General features: G+C 38.4%; 1 protein-coding gene across 1 annotated transcript in view; it reads right to left on the bottom strand.

Annotated features, from left to right (window-relative positions):
- Positions 1 to 20517, bottom strand: part of NRG3 (neuregulin 3) — a 345643-nt gene that overhangs the window by 67222 nt on the left and 257904 nt on the right. Inside the window, exon 4 of the mRNA XM_066555046.1 lies at positions 6227 to 6253. Coding sequence (XP_066411143.1) covers positions 6227 to 6253 — 27 coding nt within the window. The remainder of the gene's footprint in view (positions 1 to 6226; positions 6254 to 20517) is intronic.

The raw sequence follows: 20517 nt of genomic DNA, 5'->3' as shown, positions 1-20517 counted from the left end.
CAAAACAGAGAAACCCAGACCAGCTCTGGCTTTCTCAACTTGTCAGTACACATTGTTATCAGTTTGTATTTTTAAATTTTCTGTAAGTTTTATCACAAATGATCAGGCATTCAGTTAGAGAGAACAGTAGAAACCAAATACTGGGGAAGGTCACCAGAGTAAGTTATATAAATTAAAATTATTTTATCCACACAGTTCACAGAATTACTATTTTGATAGAGCATCACAATAAGGCAATTAACAACACAGTTAACATAAGTTAACCACACAGTAAACCTTTTAAAAATAATGCAAGTTAATCCAACCCAGTTCACTGCCAATACAGAAAGTGCAGATAAACTGAAAAATGACATACCAAGAAAAGTAAAGATGGCAGCACCGAACCAAGATGGTAGATAGGTTAGAAAACATTTAGGTAAAAATCTCTCCCTCTCAACTAAACTAGAACCATATGCCCTAAACAGAGCCAAGATGTGAGGCAGCCTGCAACTTATGCACCAGATGCATGGTGACTTTAATTTAGGAGATATGTTCTCCTAAACAGATACAACCACTGGCAGAGCTTCCTGCAGCCCCTGAGGAACCCCTGCTCCATCCACTGCTCTTACAGCACTCAGGCATCAGCTGCTCCTGCAAAACTCTCTCTTCTGCTGCTCACATCTCTTTCCTCTAGAGATGATAAATGAGTCTTCTTCCCAGCTAAGTGAATCCCATGGAAAATGCTGAGGGTCTAAATCCATTTCATGCCTCAGGATGCTATTGTTATTTTGCCGCATACTTAAAAAGGACAGGTATTTCATAAGGCAAACTGAAAGATGAGGTCCCAAGAGCAAAGCCTTTAGTGAGTTTGAAAAGATAAAAGCCAGATGGAGGTAATGAAAATTTGAGGCAGGATGAAGAACAAAGGGATTCAAGGAGCAGTGATGATGATAGAAAACAATGCAAGTATCAAGGCCTACCAGAATAGTCCTTCTTGGGTCTTCAGAAATTTACCAACAGGGTACAGATTAAATCATTTAAATACTTATTGATTAATAAAAATTATTAATCAATTATTAAAAAATATAATTATTAGAAAGATATGATCTCATAGTTCTGGGGGATGATTGTGATAAGAATCTCTAATAAGATTTTGTGCAAACAGGAGCATAAAAACAGTGTGCCATATTATCAGCAAAAGATCTACCTGCTTTATACTATTAAAAGGAATACAGGGTAAACTGAAATTAATTTCTTTATTTTTTTAAACATATATCCTTTAGAACACACAGAGTTTTGGTCATGTAATTCAATGAATGTTCATTCATCCTCTCTTCCAGCAAGGACTGGAGCATTACAGGGTTTTATAACAGATAAGAGCTTCTAAATGGTAACTAAGGCAAGGACCAGCCATGCACACACTGGTTATTTATTATAATTTTTGCAAAACATCGAGTTTCAGAGGAAAGAACCCAGGTTCCCAGTTTTTGAGCTATGCAAGGACTAATAAACTTTGCCTTTTTATTTCTGGCATACTGGAAAAATACTAAGTTGTTGCACTATTGGTTATCCTACCCATCAGCAAAACCAACATTTGCAGTTTGTAAAAATCAAAATGCATCAGTCACAGTGTGTGACACAAGGCCACTGAGTCCATCTGGTTAACTGGAGCAGGTATTCCCAGAGTCTTACATCACCTTAGCACAATGAGGAGGCAGCAAGAATAGGCACAGTGAAAATACAGCATGCACCATCTTCTCCACTGTTAACAGCTGCTCAGACTACAGAAAACAGAATACATTTCACATTGCAGTCATTGCAAGGAGATATATAAAGTTTAATAGGATCCCATTCTTGAGTTGCTTTATTACTCTGCTCAATTAAATGCTATTTAATGATTCAGCACTTACAAGATATTATATACCATTCATACTCCATTGACTTCAGTTACTCCATTGACTTCAGTGAAGCTCATGATTTTTCCAGAAAAGATGAGTAGTTCTAAGGAAAAAAATATTAACTTTCTGTTTAAGACTTAAGAATAAACACATTAAAAGTAGTGACTACATGTAACAACTGCTATATTTTCTGTAATTCACGCATGGGGAGATTGAGATTATCACACCAAAATTGTTTACACCACTGATACTGGTTTAACTGGTAAGCAGCCCAAGGATGAAGATTACTTCATATTATGTCTGTATTTCCATCAAAAACTGCAGTGACTTGGCTGTTGCACTCTATTGGAGCATTTTATTTCCAGCTGTATCCACCATAAATTACTGTTACAGCATAAAATATCAGCATTCTGGATCATCAGAGTTGGTGTAGGCAAATTGGTGAAACAGTCATGTTTGTTCCTGTGTTATTCCAGCAGGGTATTCCAATACTCACCTTTGTGTTTCATGCCTCAGCACACCTTAACTCTACTTATCCTCAGTGTAAGAAATGAGCTGAAAAGGCAACTCCTTGTCTCAGGCACTGGCTTGCAGTTCAGAACATCCACAGATGACTCTCAGGCAACAATTTCACTCTGCAGCTGGGAGAACATGCACCAGGCCAGTGCATGTTCCACAACAGCTTTCAGCTGCTCCCTGTTGCTCCAAAGTGACCATGTTTGCTATCACAGATATTTTCCCTCATCAACTAAATTTTCACCAGAAAGGTAAACCATGCAGCCCTGAAGTGCAGTTAACCACTTGGGTAAAAAAATTATTATAAGCTGTAGATACTTGTAACTCCATGCTCTCGAATGCTAATGATACATCACTCAGTTTTTTCATTGTATAAAAGTATAACAGCTGCTTTTGTTTTGGTTTTTTTTTTTTTAACAATCTCTTGCTTGCATATGCATTACCAACCACCAGCCCGCCTCCCATTGACACAGAATTCCTAATGCTGCTCATGTTTCCAGTTTGTAGGACCATGGTGACAAACTTCTCCTTACTTTTGTGTTGGAAATGTGAATAAAATTGCATGTATCCTCCTTGGTGAGACACAGGGCACCAAAGCAGAGCAGGTGAGCTGCTTGGTGCTCTCCTCACACCGCTCTGCTCCCGTACCAGGAGGGGAGAGGACACAGCCAAGTCTGCACCCTCTCACAAGAAAGAAATATTTTCTGTGGAACTGAAAGATAGCCCCCTGAGAGCTGAGGAATCTAAATTCAGAAAGCCTGAAAAAACTTACTGCAACTGAGAATCTGAAGCACAGACAGATTAAACGACCTTGCCCAAAGCCTGTCCAGGAGAGTGCATCAGAGATGGATATTGAATCAAGTGACAATCAGACACAAGATTTTTTTTTTTTGGATTTGATGTACTAGAAAGTATAAACCATTTCTTTAGCACCAGAAGTTTCATAAAGCTGGACCACTGATGACAATACTTCAATCCACAATTTTAAGGCCATAATGTCCCTTGACCACATACTTGGCTTTCATTTAATTCAGGTGGTGCTGCACATCAGTACATCAGAACCATACATTAATTGCTACATTTGCAACATTTTAAAACTCTTTTTCCACATCAATATGCTTGCCTTTGTCTCTGCTATCCATACAAAGAAACAGACAGTGTAAATCAGTATCAGCAGCAATATTAAAGTAACAGGTATTCAAGTTTTGGAATGCACCATATAGAATAGTCTATGGAACACAAACCTGACAAGACCCAGACAGGAAAGGGGATGTGAGACCATGAGCAAGGTTAACACAAAATTCAGTGTGGTACACAAACTGAATGCATAATTCTTGTTCCCAAAACACTGTTTGTGAGAGAAGGGTCCATCAGGAAAGAGATTTCAACAGGCAATGGAAAAGCAACAGACACTGCCTCTATTGAGCACTGGAATGGGCTGCCACAGGAGCTTGTGGGGGAAAACAGTTCCAACTGGTTCACAATAGGATATAAACATTAATTCATGGACCACAGCTCCCTAACAGGACAGTAAAAGGACTGGCTATGTATATACACTTCACTGATCCTTGAGAGTCTAGCAAAAAAAAAAAAAAAAAGAAAAAAAGAAAAAAAGAAAAAAAGAAGAAATGACTACACTTATCTACCTTCCTTGGCAAACGTACAAAGCAGGTGTGTAGTTTCAGTGCACATTTCATCTGTCCCCCTGGACACCTCTACAGACAGATGCTCCCACTGACATGAGGTTTCAGCTTTGTCTACCATGGAAGGAATTCAGCTGGCCCTGGCAATCCAACTCAAATGGTTTACATGGTTTGCAAACATAATTTCTGGAAGATGATGATGAAAATGGAATTTCCAAGGCAAGCGAGCCCACAAATGCAACAAAAACAGGAGCATTCTCTGGATTACATACAAACAAAGCAAGTTCAGCACTATCTCTACATTGTTGTTTTTCCTAGCTAGAAAACACTTTTTGCACTGATTGTCATTACTTTCTACAGTCCAGAAGTATGCTCATCCTAGAGGCTTTACAGGAGTGTCCCTAATTTGATGAGCATACTGTCACCTGAACTCTCTGTGCACAGGCTGTGGATTGGTTACAGGTACAGCAATGATTCCATGCATGCTTTCATTTCCTAAGTAAATCTTCATGAAGACCAGAAGAGGATTTAAGAAGCACAAGCATTTCACTTCTGCATATGATTCCAGAACTTGCTTTTTTCTAGCCCAGAGAAAACAACTCCAAGCATCATTTTAGGCTGCTGTCATAATATTTTCAGGCTTGAGACTCAAGATTTCATTAATTTTTATGCCATCAGGATCTGCTACAATATTAAATAAAAAAATCTGAAAGCTACTCATATGAGAGGACTGCTGTGAGCCAAGATTTCAGGGATTGGCTTTAGTTCATGCCTTAAAGAGATGTCTTAAAAAAAAGAAAGGAAACTGAAAGTCTCAAAATAAAATTAAAATAATTCAGCTTTGCTTCTTGGGTTACACTTTCCTGCTTCTTACAGAAAGGTTCACTCACAAAGCATCCCATATACCTATACTCCTTATCCTCTTTTACATATATGCTTGTCCTTCAACTTGTATGCCTCAAGAGTGCTGCTCACAATTTAAGCTAAGCAGGAAAAGCAGGATATATGCAGAGCTTTTCAAGTAACCATTCCCCAGCTGTGCTTGTCCAATAAGTCTTTGAAGACACTTGCATTGATTCCACTGGCACTTCACAAGCCTCACATAAAGTGAAGTGAAACACAAAACTTCTGGGCCTCATGAACCAGTTCCCTAGAGAGAACAATGCTAGGATTGGCACAAACCCAAAAGCAGTAGGACAAAATCCCTGAGCCTGCTGGCTCTCCTCTTGCTCCTGCAGCCATGCAGGTAATATTCATCACCTTATGGGGTTCTTGACAATTTATACTTAAGTGGTCAACAAAATCCCCATGCTGGAACTTAAAAATTGATAGCTTATAAGGCTCTTAATTATAAATATCCAAAAAAATCAAGTAACACTTAGCATAGGGAAAGAGCATATTAAAAGTAAGTATTTTGTGACTTCAATAGGAAATTGCATGCTTTTTATTACAGTGTTTTCATTCATATTTAATGGTTTATGCAAGCTGTTCTTACACAAAGGACCACTAACTCTGTTAAAGATGGATCTCAGCTTCCTCAAGTCTGAAGATCACCAGCTGAGAGGTGATCTGTTAAGCCTGTCATTCCACGAGGCTATGAACACATCACAGAGCTGCAGCTGAGCCAACAGAATGTTATCTTCCTTTCCAAAATTGTATGTTAGTCACTCCATTTTTAGCTTTTTTCTAACCAATTTAACTTTTTTTCACAGAATGATGGATTGACTCTTTTCTTAAAAGTATTTCTCTGATTTGAGTTGTCTTTAATAAGATGTTTCTTATTAAATCTTATTAATATTGCAATTACCAACAAATTCTTAGCAAATGAAAAAAAAATCTGATTTAAAATTTACTTTCCTCTACATGAAAAAGTTAGTAACTCTACCCTAAAATCACATATCAAATACTGTTCCTCAAGATTATATGGTCACATAACCTTTATGTTATGTTTCATTAAATACTGATGAAATACTAAAACATCATTATGTAGGTTTTAAGAACCATAGCAGTGGACAAGAGAAAAAATTAAACCTTCATATAATTTCAAATACAATTGGCAAGTATAAAAGGAACCCAATCCAAAACCCAGTGGTGGAGGTCACGGGAGTCTTCCCATTAACTTCCATGTTCTTTGGACTAAGGAAACAAGATAAATCTGAGCAATTGAAAGGAAGAGAAGGTAAAACTTACCCATGAATTCAATTCCTAAATGGTCTGCTATACTCATGAAAGCATGTAAAAGAAAACGAGAAAAGAAACAGAAATATTAGAAACAGAGTAAAATACAAATTTTATAAAATACAATAAAACACAAATCTTGATATGGCAGTGCTGCAGAACAGTGTGGGGTCAGGGCCCACTGTGTGGGTACAGGTCCAAAACAAAGGCACAACTCTGACCCACAAAGGCAATCCTAAGGTGGAATTTAGGGCACTCAGCTGTCACACAAAGAGATGTGCATTTGGGGTAGGAAATGAATGCTTTTATATTTGACTTTATGTTCAAGGCAGCTACCTAAAGGGATTTCATTTTCCCATCCTCCTGAAACTCCTCTCTCAACCTGCTCACCAATGTCCTTAGTTAGACAAGGTTCTCTCTTTCATTTTCTCTGACAGGGACCAAAAACTGAAGAGATGAATGGAAGGCTTTCACTGAGTTTGGCAGCTCTCACCTCAGCACAGCAGCCACACTTGCACCCAACATGACTCCTACCTGCTCTCTGCTGCACAACAAAATCCAACAGCAGGAAAGGGAAGCCACATTCCCAACACTGCCATCACACAGACAGGATGCAATCATTTCAAGACATCCCAAAGCGAAGCAAAAACTTTAACATTTTTAGAATATTGACTGAATTATCACATGGACTTCTAAACATTTCAAGGCTCTTTTTTTACATAATGAATTAGAGTCCTCTAAGAACTACATAGCAAAGCTAAATGATTTTCCAACATAACCCAAGAGTTAGTTTAAACACTCCATTTTATTGCCAACTCTGGGACCTGTGACGAGATCATGGAATATTTGGGTTTCTGTTGAAAATGCTGGAAATTCTTCACCTTTTTCACCCTTTCAATCCACCCAGGAGAAGGCACCGAGCATCAGCTTGCTCAGTTCACTTAGCATACAAATCTATGGAACAGCTGATAAAGTCCACATTTTATTTTCATGCACTTCAAAAGCAAAGAACACAAGATGATGGTATATGGCATAAATACCTTGTTAGCATGGTGTTAGGGAAGGCACATTATGGAAGTTTAGTGACAAACGAATCTTTCCTTTTGAAAATACATAACTCAAAACCATACACAGATGTATTCCACATAATGATCTGTATTCTTGCACTCACATACAAATATCATGTACAAACATCCCTAGTACATTTGACAGGACTTGAAATTTTAATGAGAATGTAATTTTTATAAAAGCATGAGATATATCAGAAGTGCATCAAACATATTATATTTACTGAGATTTGTAGCATTTTTCCCCGCCTAATTTTCTGTACCTGTGAAATATGCAAACCTTATCTATATGCAATTCACACCTTTGATTCCTTCTGTAAATCAGATCAAAATGCAGTTGAAAATTCCTTACTTTAAAAACAGATAGCAGAAATCAAAGCACCATAATCTGGTCTCCAAGGAACTAAAGATATTGACACATGGAGGAAGATCATACAGTATCATCTTCTTAAGTCTACGTAGAACAGCTGAAAAAATATTTCTTCTTTCCTAACTTGGTTATACACCTTCTCTACTTGTTTTCCATTTGCAATCTACAATTCTCCCTTTGAGTTCACCAACATGGTTAAAAACCACTTCCTCAAAAAATAGATACAAAAAATACTTTTCCTTTAAAAAGATGAAAAAAGGCATTTCAGTTCATATTTGAGTGGCTTATACTTAGGTGAGAATCAAGGATATATGGAGCCTTCCTGGGAAACATGTTCAGCTGGAAAGTGTGGAAACATGTCAGGTGATTTATTTTTAATATCTCATATGCATACAACTTCAGCAACCAGCAAAATATATATTGCTGACAAAGCTGATTTCCCCAGATTACAATAAAAGGATGTCCAGTGGGATAAACCTTTACAATAAAATATCCAAGCTGCCAATCAAGCAGTAGTTCAACAAGCTCAGTGAGCAGCTCTTTGGGAAGAGAAGGCAAGGAAATGGTAAGGATCTGGCAGATCAGCACACACTGTCACTGGTTATGAGCATCACTGCCCCTCGGTGACCAGGCACCAGCCCAGTGAATGCTCTCACTGGCCCTGCTGTGGTGCAAATCAGCAACTCTGCAAGCTCCAGCTTTGGAGACAGCTTTGTCCCCTCTTAACAGCAGCAAGAAACTCTCCCAGCAGGTCCATGTGAGAGACACACAGCAGCAGGAGATAACCAGCAGGGCTGGTGGGGGATGAGAGCTGTGGTGCTGACCTGAGACTGAACCAAACACTAAAATGTGAAGTATTGACCCCGGCAATTCATGGTGTGACAAAGAGCTGTTCTATTGCTGTACAGCCCTGGTGCAGGGATGATGAACTGCCTGCAGAGCACTTCCCTGGACACAGCAAGTGCAACACCAAGTAATTCACTGTCAAGAAATGGACTCTGGTAGGAAAAAAAATGCATATGAGAGCTATAAACGTGCTGAAGCGTGGGGGCTGCTCCACAAGATGGGGTCATTAACCAAATAATGTGACTGTATTTTACTTTTGTTATTGTGGTTTCTTCTTTCTTTGTGGTATTGCTATGTTCTTAGAAACTAATATATTTCTCCGATAGGAAGATTATTCACTTTTATTGTTTATTTTATCAGTATTTCTCCATTTTCATGTTGATGTGGGAAAAACACTGTGCCTTGTGGTCCTGGCACTATGGTAATGTGTTGCTAGTATTAAAGCCCTTTTAATTTAGACTGGCTAAATACAAACACACCTGTGAATACTTGATAACAAGGACAAGAGAAAATAAATTTGCAGTCACTAATGGATTAATTTATTAGTGCTCCACAAAACAACACGCTGCCTTGTGTCTGGATTGTGGTTTGCTGCAGCTGTTTTCTTAGTCATATTAACACTATGAACAGAAATATAAACTCAACATGTAAATCTAACTAAAAAATCATGGACATGAGAGTACCCATTACAAACCTCTACAGACATTTTAACCTTTTCTAAGGACAAGCTGACTTTGGCATAAAAACAGCTTTAAGAAATCAGAGCAACAGCAAAGTATTTTCCTCTGCAAATGAAATTTATCGCTTCAAATAAACTCATAAGAGTTGTTAAATTGTCCTTGGTAGATTATTGTCTTGACCACAAAATGCAACATGATAGTATGCTGGGAGCTACCTTGGGACAGCTCAAGTACTCTGAACAGATTACCTGTCTGGAAGGAACAGGACTAAATTCTACTTTTAATATTAAACCAATAAAACTTGGTCTGAAATAAAGTAAAATCCTTCCATTCATAAAGCAGCTAGATTAGGACACTGCCTAAAGATAAACTGCTGTTCTCTTATCCATTGTGCTTTATGATGTTTGGCAGCACATGGTTATCAGCCTATTTGTATATCTAATGAAGCAAAAACCATAATCAGTTACTGCTACACACACACACACACATATATATATATACATGAAATACAGGGTTTCTTTGAAGCATATTATTTTTGGTGCTTCATTTTTTGTGTGAGCACACAGATAATGGCACAAGGGATTTGTCTATTCAGTAGGAAGGGTTCATTGCCTCTATATTCTCTCCTCATGGGCAAACTGACCAATGCTTTCACTGGGCTTTTTTTTAATATCAAAAAGAAAAGCAACAGCATGTAATGATGTATTTTAAAATCTCAGTTATTAAAAAGCACAACATTTGATTTTGCTGTTTGCTTCAGAGAAATTCTAATAATTAGTTCCTGTAATTAATTTACACAAAAGTACTCTTCAAAATGTTTGGTGGGGTAGGAAAACTGATTGAAGCTGTTCAGAGGAATCAGAGTCATAAAATCATATTAATTCAACTACTGATTTTTAAAATATCCTCACTGAAACACATGAGAGAAACTTCCCTCTCTGAGACATTTAAAAATGGATCAAACTAAATCCTGAGAATGATCTTGAATCAGCTGATACCTGGACCTTCCTTTTACCCTCTCTGATAAACAGGACTACTAAAATTTTTCCAGATTAAAAATTTCCCTGGCAACAGGTAGGCTATTCACCACACGTTAACTGGTGTAATACTAAGTATACAGAATATTTCGGTAATTTGCTCCATCTATGTCTAGACACAATAATGAAAACCATACATCCATACATCCCTTACAAGATACTTGGTCTGTTTTTGATGAAATTATAAAGCACAGTTGAAGAAATGATAACAACTTAGAAAGAAGGCAATAAATCTATAGAAGGAATTTGACAATCTGCTAGATTCTGTGTAAACAACAAAAGAACATTTACACTCCAAATTTGCATAGATGCAGGTAAGTCCTTGAAGTCCTCAATGTACCGAAGTAAATACTTAGGACAGAATGTAAAGGTTAATTGCTTTATCCATTTATTTGTAAAGAAAAAAAAATGCAAAGGAGGGAAAAAACCCCTAGGCTTGCTGCATTTGTGTGGCTGTGGAAAGATTTATAACATAGCCTAGGAGGGGTCCATAGGATCCCCTCACCCACTATCAATTCCATAACCAAGGAAAACTTGAAAAACATCCATCAAAACCTCTTGTTATACAAATTATACACAGTGCTGAATAATGGAATAAACTATTGATTTTCTTTTCCTGTGAATGACTAAAGACTGTGGCTGGGATTTTCACTGCAGAAGTGGAAAGACGGTTTCAAGCTTCTGCAAATAAATAATAGCAATGCTCCCACGTTCAGGTTCAAGATAACTTGGAAACTCCAACTGTTTACCTCACCTGCAGCATGCAGACTCAGAGGATTAAGCTTGTCTCTTTTCAATTAATTTCTAAGATCTTAAATTACCTCTGCAGCTAATAAAATAAGCTACTTCTCTTGAAGGAACTATGTTGGATATTAATGGAAAGGATTTAGTCTCACCAAGCAACATAAGCAATCTGTACTGATATTCACAATACTGTAAATCAGTAATGATTAATTTTTACTACTATAGCTATAAATTCAGCAGAAGAAATAAACATGTCTAATTTCAAATCAGTGAGTAGCCTACTAATATTATATTTTTAAGCTTATTAAGCATCTGCAGAATGTCTTTAAGAGTTTTATCAGATTCAGGCCAAAATGTTTATCATCAGGTGTCAGACAAATGCAGCAGTTTTATTTCTCCCTGAATAACCCATTTTTTTTCAGCAATGAGATTAGGAAGCAGGTAGATATTAAATGCTGCTGCTATATTGAGACATATTTTTACTGATTTTCTCAGCATTCATAAATCAACACAAGTGTTAAACACATAAGAACTTTAATTCATCCCAGAGTACCAGCAAGTAAACAGGATGTCCACAGCAAACACTTTGTCTCCACTCAGACAACTGGGAGATGCTTTCTTACTGTATTTGCTAAAAATGCAATCCTGTTTCTATGAAAAGTGTCAAATGTAAATGAAGCTGCCTGATAGACCTCATAGCTGATGGTGACAAGATTATTTATGAGGTTTGCTCTAAATATATGTGGGAAATGATAAACCTGTGTGATCACAGTCAGATCAGCCTCCTCCGGCACGGCGGGCCTGCAGTAAACATTGCACATTACAGTCTGGTTACTTGATTACTGACATCAGCATAAGCTACTATAACCAATGAGTCTGATAAATGTTCCCAGAAAAATCAAGGTTTCTCTGATATTATGCAGTTTTGACAGATCAGCAAACCCATGTTAGCACTGTAATTGCAAAAACTGTAATTTTGTTTTTATGTTACCAAAGCCTCTCATATCTCCTGTAAAGTTTCTTTCACACCCCTGCCTTTCATGGCTCCACACACCACATCCACTTGACATTCCCATCTAAAAGACCAACCCCACATACCAGGTTTTCTGATTGTGCTAAGGACCACACAAAAACAGAACACTGATGTAGCTATGTGACCTACTTATACAACTCTGAATTCTTTGCCTGGGCTTCCACAGCAGATATGACAAAGACTGCACATTTTTCCCACAGTCTCAACTGCATGGCAGCACTGTCACAACTGAGGAACCACTGGGAGAACTGGGCTATGGAGAAATATATTCTTCTATCCATCCGTGTCATTTCATTAACACAAGGGTTCCTGCAGAGCCCAGACTTGTCCTGCCTGAAATCCTGCTCCAGGTCTGCACAGAGGCATCATGCTGCTTCTGCAGATGGACCTGCCTTTATCTGCAGGAATGCTGAAAATGGGTTTAAATGCATTTATCCATGGGCTTAGATGTTCTCAGTCATTAAGCACTTCCACTGAATTTCAGTAGCAGTTGGCATGATTGGTGGTGCAGAGTCCCTTGGAAATGCCAACCTCTACACTGGCAAAACCAGTCCTTTCCCAGCTATGTGGCAAAAAAGTCTCATAAAGCTAAATAAGAGAGGGAAGTGGAATCATATCTATGGTCAAAACCCCAAAAGCACATTCATTACTTCCAGAACATGTGATCTGGAAAGTTTTTGGAACCATGTTTATGAATTGGATTATTTATCTTGTCATAGGTGTAAAATATTTCACTTGACTGTAGTATTCTGTAGGTGAAAAAACCCTGTTCTGGTTAAATAACTGACACAAAATGTCTGTTAAAGTGGGATAAGCCTATGAGTTTCTTAGAAATTACTATAGGGATTTTCACACTATTATTTCCAAATGGGTTTTTGGTAATATGGGTCTGCAAAATATAACCAGCCTCACAGAAACATTAAATGGATTGCTAATAGCTCCCTCATCTTATGAGCATATGACATTTAATAAACATTTTTCACGCTAAATGTTACTTTATTCCTTCCACAGATCATTAAGCTGTCCTTCACTTGCCTACTACAAGAAAATGTTTCAGATGCAATCCTGTTTACTGCTCTCTAAAGGCATAGAAAATTCTGTAGGTTTTTGTCAATTTCTTAAAACTAATTACTTTCTTCAACTTCAGGATAAGGAATGTACCTAATTTTGTGGAAAAAAAAAAAAAAAAAAACAAACAACCAAAATCCACAGCCTTATTCCCTAATGTTTCAAGTAATTTAGTTCCACTGCAGTCAAAAAACAAACGGGCAGAAGCAGAGTGCAGGTACTTACACCAAGATTTTACAATATTAACTGAAGGTTTTAGAAGCTGTGCACTGAACATCTCCAATGACAAGAAAGTTGACATATTTATTGATATCCACACTTTGTTGCCTAGATAGCTGGTCTGAGATTTGCAGCAGAGAGACTCAGAGATGTAGGACTCAGACCTTTTAGAAAGATGCTGGTTTTTGTGTGTGTTGATTTGGGAAGCTACTTTTCTTTAGGAATCCAATTTTGACACTAACAACTATATTTGCTGAACAGTTTCTTATGCTGCCTCATTTCAAATAACTTAGGATGAGGAAAGAGAATTACTTAAGCTTACTCCAATTACTCTGCACATTTTTTTCACACATGGTCTAAGCTGCTGCATTACTGAGCCTCATTTCCAGCAGTTCTGTGCTACAGGCTCGGAAGACAATACAAGAGCATAAAGTTTTCAACATAATTTTATCAATTTTTTATCAAATTTACTGTCTTATGGGGAAGTACTTCTGCATGCCAGGAGTCTCTTAACCCACCCTCCTGAACCATCACAAGTTCAACACCAAAACCACCAATGCTCTTCCAAATTTACTGAGTCCTTTCTCTAGGAAACCAGGCATGGAAGTGCCTTTGTGCCTCAGATCCAGCTGCAGATAAGCAACCCACAAGTGTGGGGTGCTTAAAAGGGTTTGATTTGAAAGAGGCTGTTCTCAGCTATGTAGATCTGCCCTATTTGGTTAGGAAGAAGAGCAGAACCACTTCTATTTGTTATTTCTTTTAATTTCACAGGGATACATACTTGAAAGCTTCAAAGACTATTGTATTGAACTTTATCAGAAAACACAGCCTTTTGCCAACATCTCTTATGATTCCAGGGAGGAAATACAGAATGACAGTGCACAAAAATACTCCCATTACTGTGCAATTCTCCCATGCCTACAAAATGTATAGCAGGGAACTGACCTAGGCACATCTCTCCTTTTTTCAATGCTAAGCCCCTCTAATAATTTTGTAACTCAACTATAGAATTGTGGGTTCTTTTGAAAAGCTGCTGCACATTTGCTTGTCATCACAGTGTGCAAGCCATGCACACACACAGCACAGCTGGCTCTGCATTGATGCTCTATGTGGTGTTAAATTGTATAGAGACAAAACTTCATGTATGTCTAAGTGCTAGAGAAACTACTTTTTTTGGTTTCTTTTTGCTAACTGAAAAATTTCAATCAAGACACTTTGTGATTCCATGGAAATATTTTATTTAAAGCTGGTGAGTAAACACAGACACGTCAGGTGAATATTTTGCCATGGTGTTTTCAGATTCATAAAAAGGCTCCTTGAAGGACAGACTGCTTCAGTACTCAAATTTGAGTGCTCTCTCAAGTCACCTACCAGGTGCCTTTGCCAAACTCAGTCCTTTGAGGTTGGTGCACTGTATGAGCAGTCCTAATCGAAATACACTGGCAATTGTCAGCTTGTTTATGACATCAAACCCCCATCAGAAGATGGGAACAGAAGAGCTCTGTTTTCCTCTAAGCTAAAATGTTTTCTTGACATCTGAGGATGATTTGTTCAAGCTAATCAATACCAAGGCAGGCCTGATGGGGAAGCACTGTGACTTGGACAAAGCTCTGCGGTGCACAGAGCACTGTGTCAGAAATGCCAGACTTTTCAAGTGAGATACTGAGATATTTTTTGAGATGTGAAAGCTACAGAGCTGAGGTATCAAGGCACCAGGGAAATGTCTCTCTTACCTGGAGCTGTAAATGGTGCCAATTCTATTTGACCATGGGTGTTGGCACACATATGCTGACAGCATCAGACCAATGTGTGTTTACGACCCCACAGACAGTACAATAAATAATGTCCCATACCATGCAGTCATGCAAATGCAATCATGGCTTTTTGCCATGCCTATCCTGCCTTGCTTATGGAAATATATTCTGCTTAGAAGTCATCAGCTAATAATGTAAACAACCAAGTAACAGCAAAAATGAATGGCAAGAAATTATTTTCCTCAGAGTCTGAGCATCTTGTGTAATTTAAGATGCAAGCCATGAATTTATGACTTCAGATATGGAGGAAACAATGGGAAAATTACTTAACTGCTTATCTGTTTGAACACTGTTAAGGGTTCAAATCCTTTACTACCATGACTGCATTAGAACATTAACTACTATAAATACCCATAACAAAGGTGGTCTGAAATTGTTAATGTTGGGCATGAACAATATGACTCATCCATGAGATTTAAAGCAGACAGGGCTGTGATAAAAAGAATCATTACCAGCTATCACCAGCAATAAAAAATAGCATATTGGAACAAAAGTGTATGATGTGCACAGAACCCAGAATCACCTACAGTGAGCAGCAAAATGAAAGCTGCTGTTTGCCCTCATTTGTATATGGGGATGCACTGCAATTAATTGTTAGGAATACAATGTGAGAATGGTGCCAGAGGGCCCCATAGACAGAAATATTAAACTCATGGAGTGTAACTGCTCTCTCAGAGCCAGTCAAACAAATGAAATGCCTGTGCACAGATCAGATGCAAGCCAGAACCACCAGGATGGTGCCTTGTGCTGGTGCCTGCAGCACTGGCAGTGACCCCCAGGCCAGCTCACCACTACTGCAGCACCCACACAGACCAGCATGGGGCAAAAAAGGAGCAAAAGGGGGGAAAATTAATTCTGCCACCTTCATAAACACAAACTACTATTTAAATCTAGGCAAAGTGGCTTAGATGAACGTGCAACTTAGGACTTCACAGAAGACTAAAAGAGCTGCTATGGCCTGTCTCCCATTAGATGCCTCAGTAAAACCTGACCTTCAGATGATCAAAGTGCACTTGTTTTCTTTCTTCTTGTTTCATCTCCTTTCCACAAACTTTAAGGTGCCTCAAAGAATTTAATATTTCCCAATAAATCTCAGAGAACATTCCCCCATCAAAGATCTTTTCCCTTCCAGGTTTGAGACACTTTACCTTACTCTGAATCAAAAGTATTGAGGAATACAATGTTTCCCTTATAAGACCTTACTACTAGGGCATAAATTATTTTGACAAAAGCAGGGCAAAAGGAAGGTCTGTATTCTTTTCCACTACAACAAACTAGATGTGTCAGCAAGCAAATTAGTTTTGTAGGACAATCTAGAAAATGTAAATAAAATAATGTTATAACCTGCTTAGATTTAGGGTTTTTTGGGGGGTTTTTTTGGGTTTTTTTTTTTTATGGTTTGTTTCAAATCAGTAGGACTTTGCTCAGAACAAAGCTGTGAGCTGAAGTCACATCTTTTAACTCCAATTAGGGCTATTCAATTGTTACAAACCATCAATGTGGAAAGAAGAGCTCTCCTTTTCCATGCCTGGCACCATCTCTGCACCTTCCTTCACACTTTGGGCAACTCTCAAGCTCTGCAAACGAGAGTGTGAGGCAGCAGAGCAGGCACCAAGTGCTCTGTGAGAACTGACCCAGGGCAACCACAAGCCCAGAGCAGGGCAAGCACAGTGCACACACCCCTCAGAGGGCAGGGAGATCCCCAGGCACGGCTAAAACACATCAGCTTCTGTCCCTGTGCTGCCCAAAGCATTTATATTGCCACCAAGTAAATACAAATATAGAAAACATCTGGGTTTGTTTTTTCATTTTTCCTTATCATCAGTAGAGCCAGGGGTATGGAAATCACTTTTTCAGGAGAGGTAAATGAATTTTGAACCAAGGTCTGTCCAAGAGGAAAAATGAGTGAACACTACACCAACTTCAGCTTGTAAAGTCTTTGGATAATGTGCTACCCACATGAAATAGGATTTCCCCCTTAAAATGTCAGACTCTGAGAAATAACACATGTATAAGGTCACAAAATAAGAATTATTGCATCTCACATGTAAATTCCAATAAAATCTCTAGGAAACACTACAAGCTATTTCTAGCAGAAGCACAGGATGCTGTATTGAAAGATCTTATCTTCTTAAGAAGTCAGAAAACCAAAGGTGTAAGGGACCCAAAAAGAAGAAAATGCTTTCAAATTACAAGAGAAATAAATAATGTATCAGCATTTCAGAAGGAAAACAAGAAATCCTGCTACCTATGAACATTTTTATTTTATTTTCCTTAGATGAAACTGCATTGTGAATTCATTAATTTAGGAATACAGTTACATTGACACTAAGGTGGACTAAATGGACTTGCATTTTATCTGCCAACTTACCCTGCTAAATTGAGGCAAAACTGACAAGTGACCTCACAATTGACAAGACCATGGCTGCTGTGCTGGAATCTTCCATGAAAAATCCCTATTTTTTACAATGGCATCATAACAGAAGCAATAGTCATAAAGGTGTGAAACACATTACAATATGCTCACAAAGCTCAATATGGGAAGGGAAAGGAGACAAAGACACACTTCTGCTGGGATTTATACTTGAGAGCTGCAATTTCATGTAGAGAATAAGATCAGCAGGAAAATTAACCTAAAGGATGGTGAAAAAGGTGCCAAAGTTTAGCAGCACAATTTTCCAGTCTCCGCTCCAAACCCCATTGAAGGAGAATTGCTGCTGACCTGAGATGAAAACTATGATTTCACAGCAAGATCTGGAAACTGAGTGTGCTAAACTGAGTGTCATAATTTTTTTTTTCAAAATTTTATTTTGCCTGTGTATGGTTTCAAAATCAGGAAGTGCAGCTATCATCTCATTTTTTCTCTAGTTACACATCTATTTTACTGCTTCACTGGTGGCAGGGTTGTGAAAGGGATACAAAGGTGTTATAATCAGGAAGAAAGACAAGTCCCCTCACAATGGCATGGAGATGCCATGCAGGCAGCCTAAGGTTGGTGTTCAGTGGGTAGATTGCCCCTGCATCACTCTAACCAAATTCATGAATCAGATGGCCAAGGTACTTTTGCTTTGGAACATGGCTGGGTCAGAAAACAGCAGAAAACGGCGCTCTAGAAGATTCTCCTGATCCAAATCCTCCCTTTTTCAGAATATTCAAAGATAGAGAAATATTACTTTTCCAAGAAGCTGCAAGGCTCTGGCAAATGATCTCTGTTATCTGTATTTTGTGGGACTCTGGCTGCAGATCTTCCCAGTCAGCTGCTCCACTCACATTTACCAGAAGCAGTCCTTTTCCCTGGAATGCTGTACAGAATAACAATCTCATCCTATTGCTTCCTCAGTCCATTAATTCAAATATGGTCTGAAATCAGTGTGAAACAAGGGACTGAACTGCTGTTTAAGGTGGCAACAGCAGCAGCTGCAGAAACAGGTATTTACATTTCTGAGCAGCTTTATAAAGGATCAGTAAACACTCCAGCACCAATGAAAAAGCAAATTTCTTACTTTACTTTAAAACCATTACCTTTGCCTACTATGCAGATAAAAACAAAGTTTTTTTCTCCAGACATGTTTGTGAAGAATTCAGTAGCTTGTAATATCAGAGATATTCAAGCAGCAGCAACACTGTTCCCTCAAAGGAAAACAGTTGTCCATTGCAAAATGCTGTCCCCTCCTTTGTTCTGCAGCTGTGCACTTTCAAGAAAATTTTAAACTGAAAAACCAGCTGTCTCTATTTTTCATTTGCCAAATGCCTTCCCATTGAGGATTAGAGATTTTCTTCCCTTTAATAAAACAGAAAAGAGAGCTTAACACATAATTAAAAACAAACTTAGGCGCCTAAACACCTTTGTAAAAGATCTCAATGCCTTTCAGTTGTAAAGCAAAGTTGAAGTCACTTTCAAATTGGCAACCAGTCATCTTAGACTCACACCTCTTAAGTACTCTTGAAAATTTTATTTCTTTGGGGTAACATCTAGATTGTGGGGACAAGTGATTGCTGCCCCAACTCCCACATTCACACGTTCAGCCAGGCTGCAGCAGGAACACTTGCACTCAGCTGTTGCTGCATGGAAGCACAGCCACACGTGAATTATCACAGTCTAGCAACACCTCGTGCTCTTGCAGCTGGTTCTTCCCTGACATTGCTGTTCCTGCTCCTGCCAGACACCTACATTTGCTCCATTCATAGATATTTTTACACATTTATATATATTTTTATATATTTGTTCCATTTTGCTGAGGTGCCTACTCCCACTTTTGCCAAACAGCTGCACTAGCAGAAAGCTCACAGGGCACCAACAGCTGGAGCCTGTACTCTCATGGGGAAATTTCTTTGGAGATCCAGCAACTGCAGAAGGCAGCTCATCTGAGCCTGCTGTAGGATCATGTTATGCTGCCCAGCTGAGACCTTAAACCCAACTTAAGCTCCAAGGTACAAAACCTGCTTTTTCTAATATGTAAAAATTTTCCTTTGGTTTTCAGTCTAAATTTATACTGCACCAACTTAAACCCATTCATTCTTGCACAAACATTATCTTTCAGCTTCAATCATTCTTATATTTCCTTTATATTTATCCACTTGGCGTATTTATAGGCCCAATGACATCTCTGACATATTTCCCCGGCCATGATTCCATACAGCTGCAATTTCCTGACAGGCATTGGCACATCTATCAATTACTGTACTGGATCAGCAGTATTTCACTCAAAGAATGGCATTCAAATACTTTTTAAAAAAACTGATCACTGCTTCCACCACCACCACTTCCTACACTCCTATAAATACAGTATCTTAAAAGAGCCAAAAATATTTATCATGTACCTACTGGTGCTGAGAGAATCACTGGACACAAACCCAAACCCTCCATCCATTACCAACATCAAGGAGGTAACAAGCTATGACTAGAGCCTTGGAGTCAGACTCCTCATGGGAGAGGAGAACACCAGATCTGCCCTCAAAAGTGCAAAGAGGAGCAGCAAGGACTGTGCTGGCTGGCACACCAAACTGTCACAATGAAGCCAGAGATTTTCCTTAAATCCCTTCTGCCTATGAAGGAAATGTCTCCCCAACTAAATAGATTTTATCTCGAATTATAAACCAGAGGGAATGTAATAGAGAAAATGTGTTCCCGTCATATTTGTGTGACAACTTACAGATAAAGTAAATCAAAACAGTTTAAAATCTAACTCTTTCCTATAACCAAGATCTGCACGGAGGAACAATTTTTAGAATAAAAATATTTTGGCTTTAGAAAGGAATATGAAATTCAAGACAGAGGTCTTAAGATTGCACTTCTGAAAGCAACTTTAAAAAAAATCACGTTGCGGTAATTACAGGTTATGTACACACGTAGTCACACAAGAAATTCAGTCATATGCTGTGCTTTTCTCTGTCTTTTGTGTAGGTGCTAAATACAGACATTATA

The sequence above is a fragment of the Molothrus aeneus genome, chromosome 8 (genome assembly GCF_037042795.1).
Source record: "Molothrus aeneus isolate 106 chromosome 8, BPBGC_Maene_1.0, whole genome shotgun sequence".
In the NCBI taxonomy this organism is placed as follows: domain Eukaryota; kingdom Metazoa; phylum Chordata; class Aves; order Passeriformes; family Icteridae; genus Molothrus; species Molothrus aeneus.
Note: the sequence above shows the minus strand (reverse complement) of the source record. Positions and strands in the feature narration are given on the sequence as shown.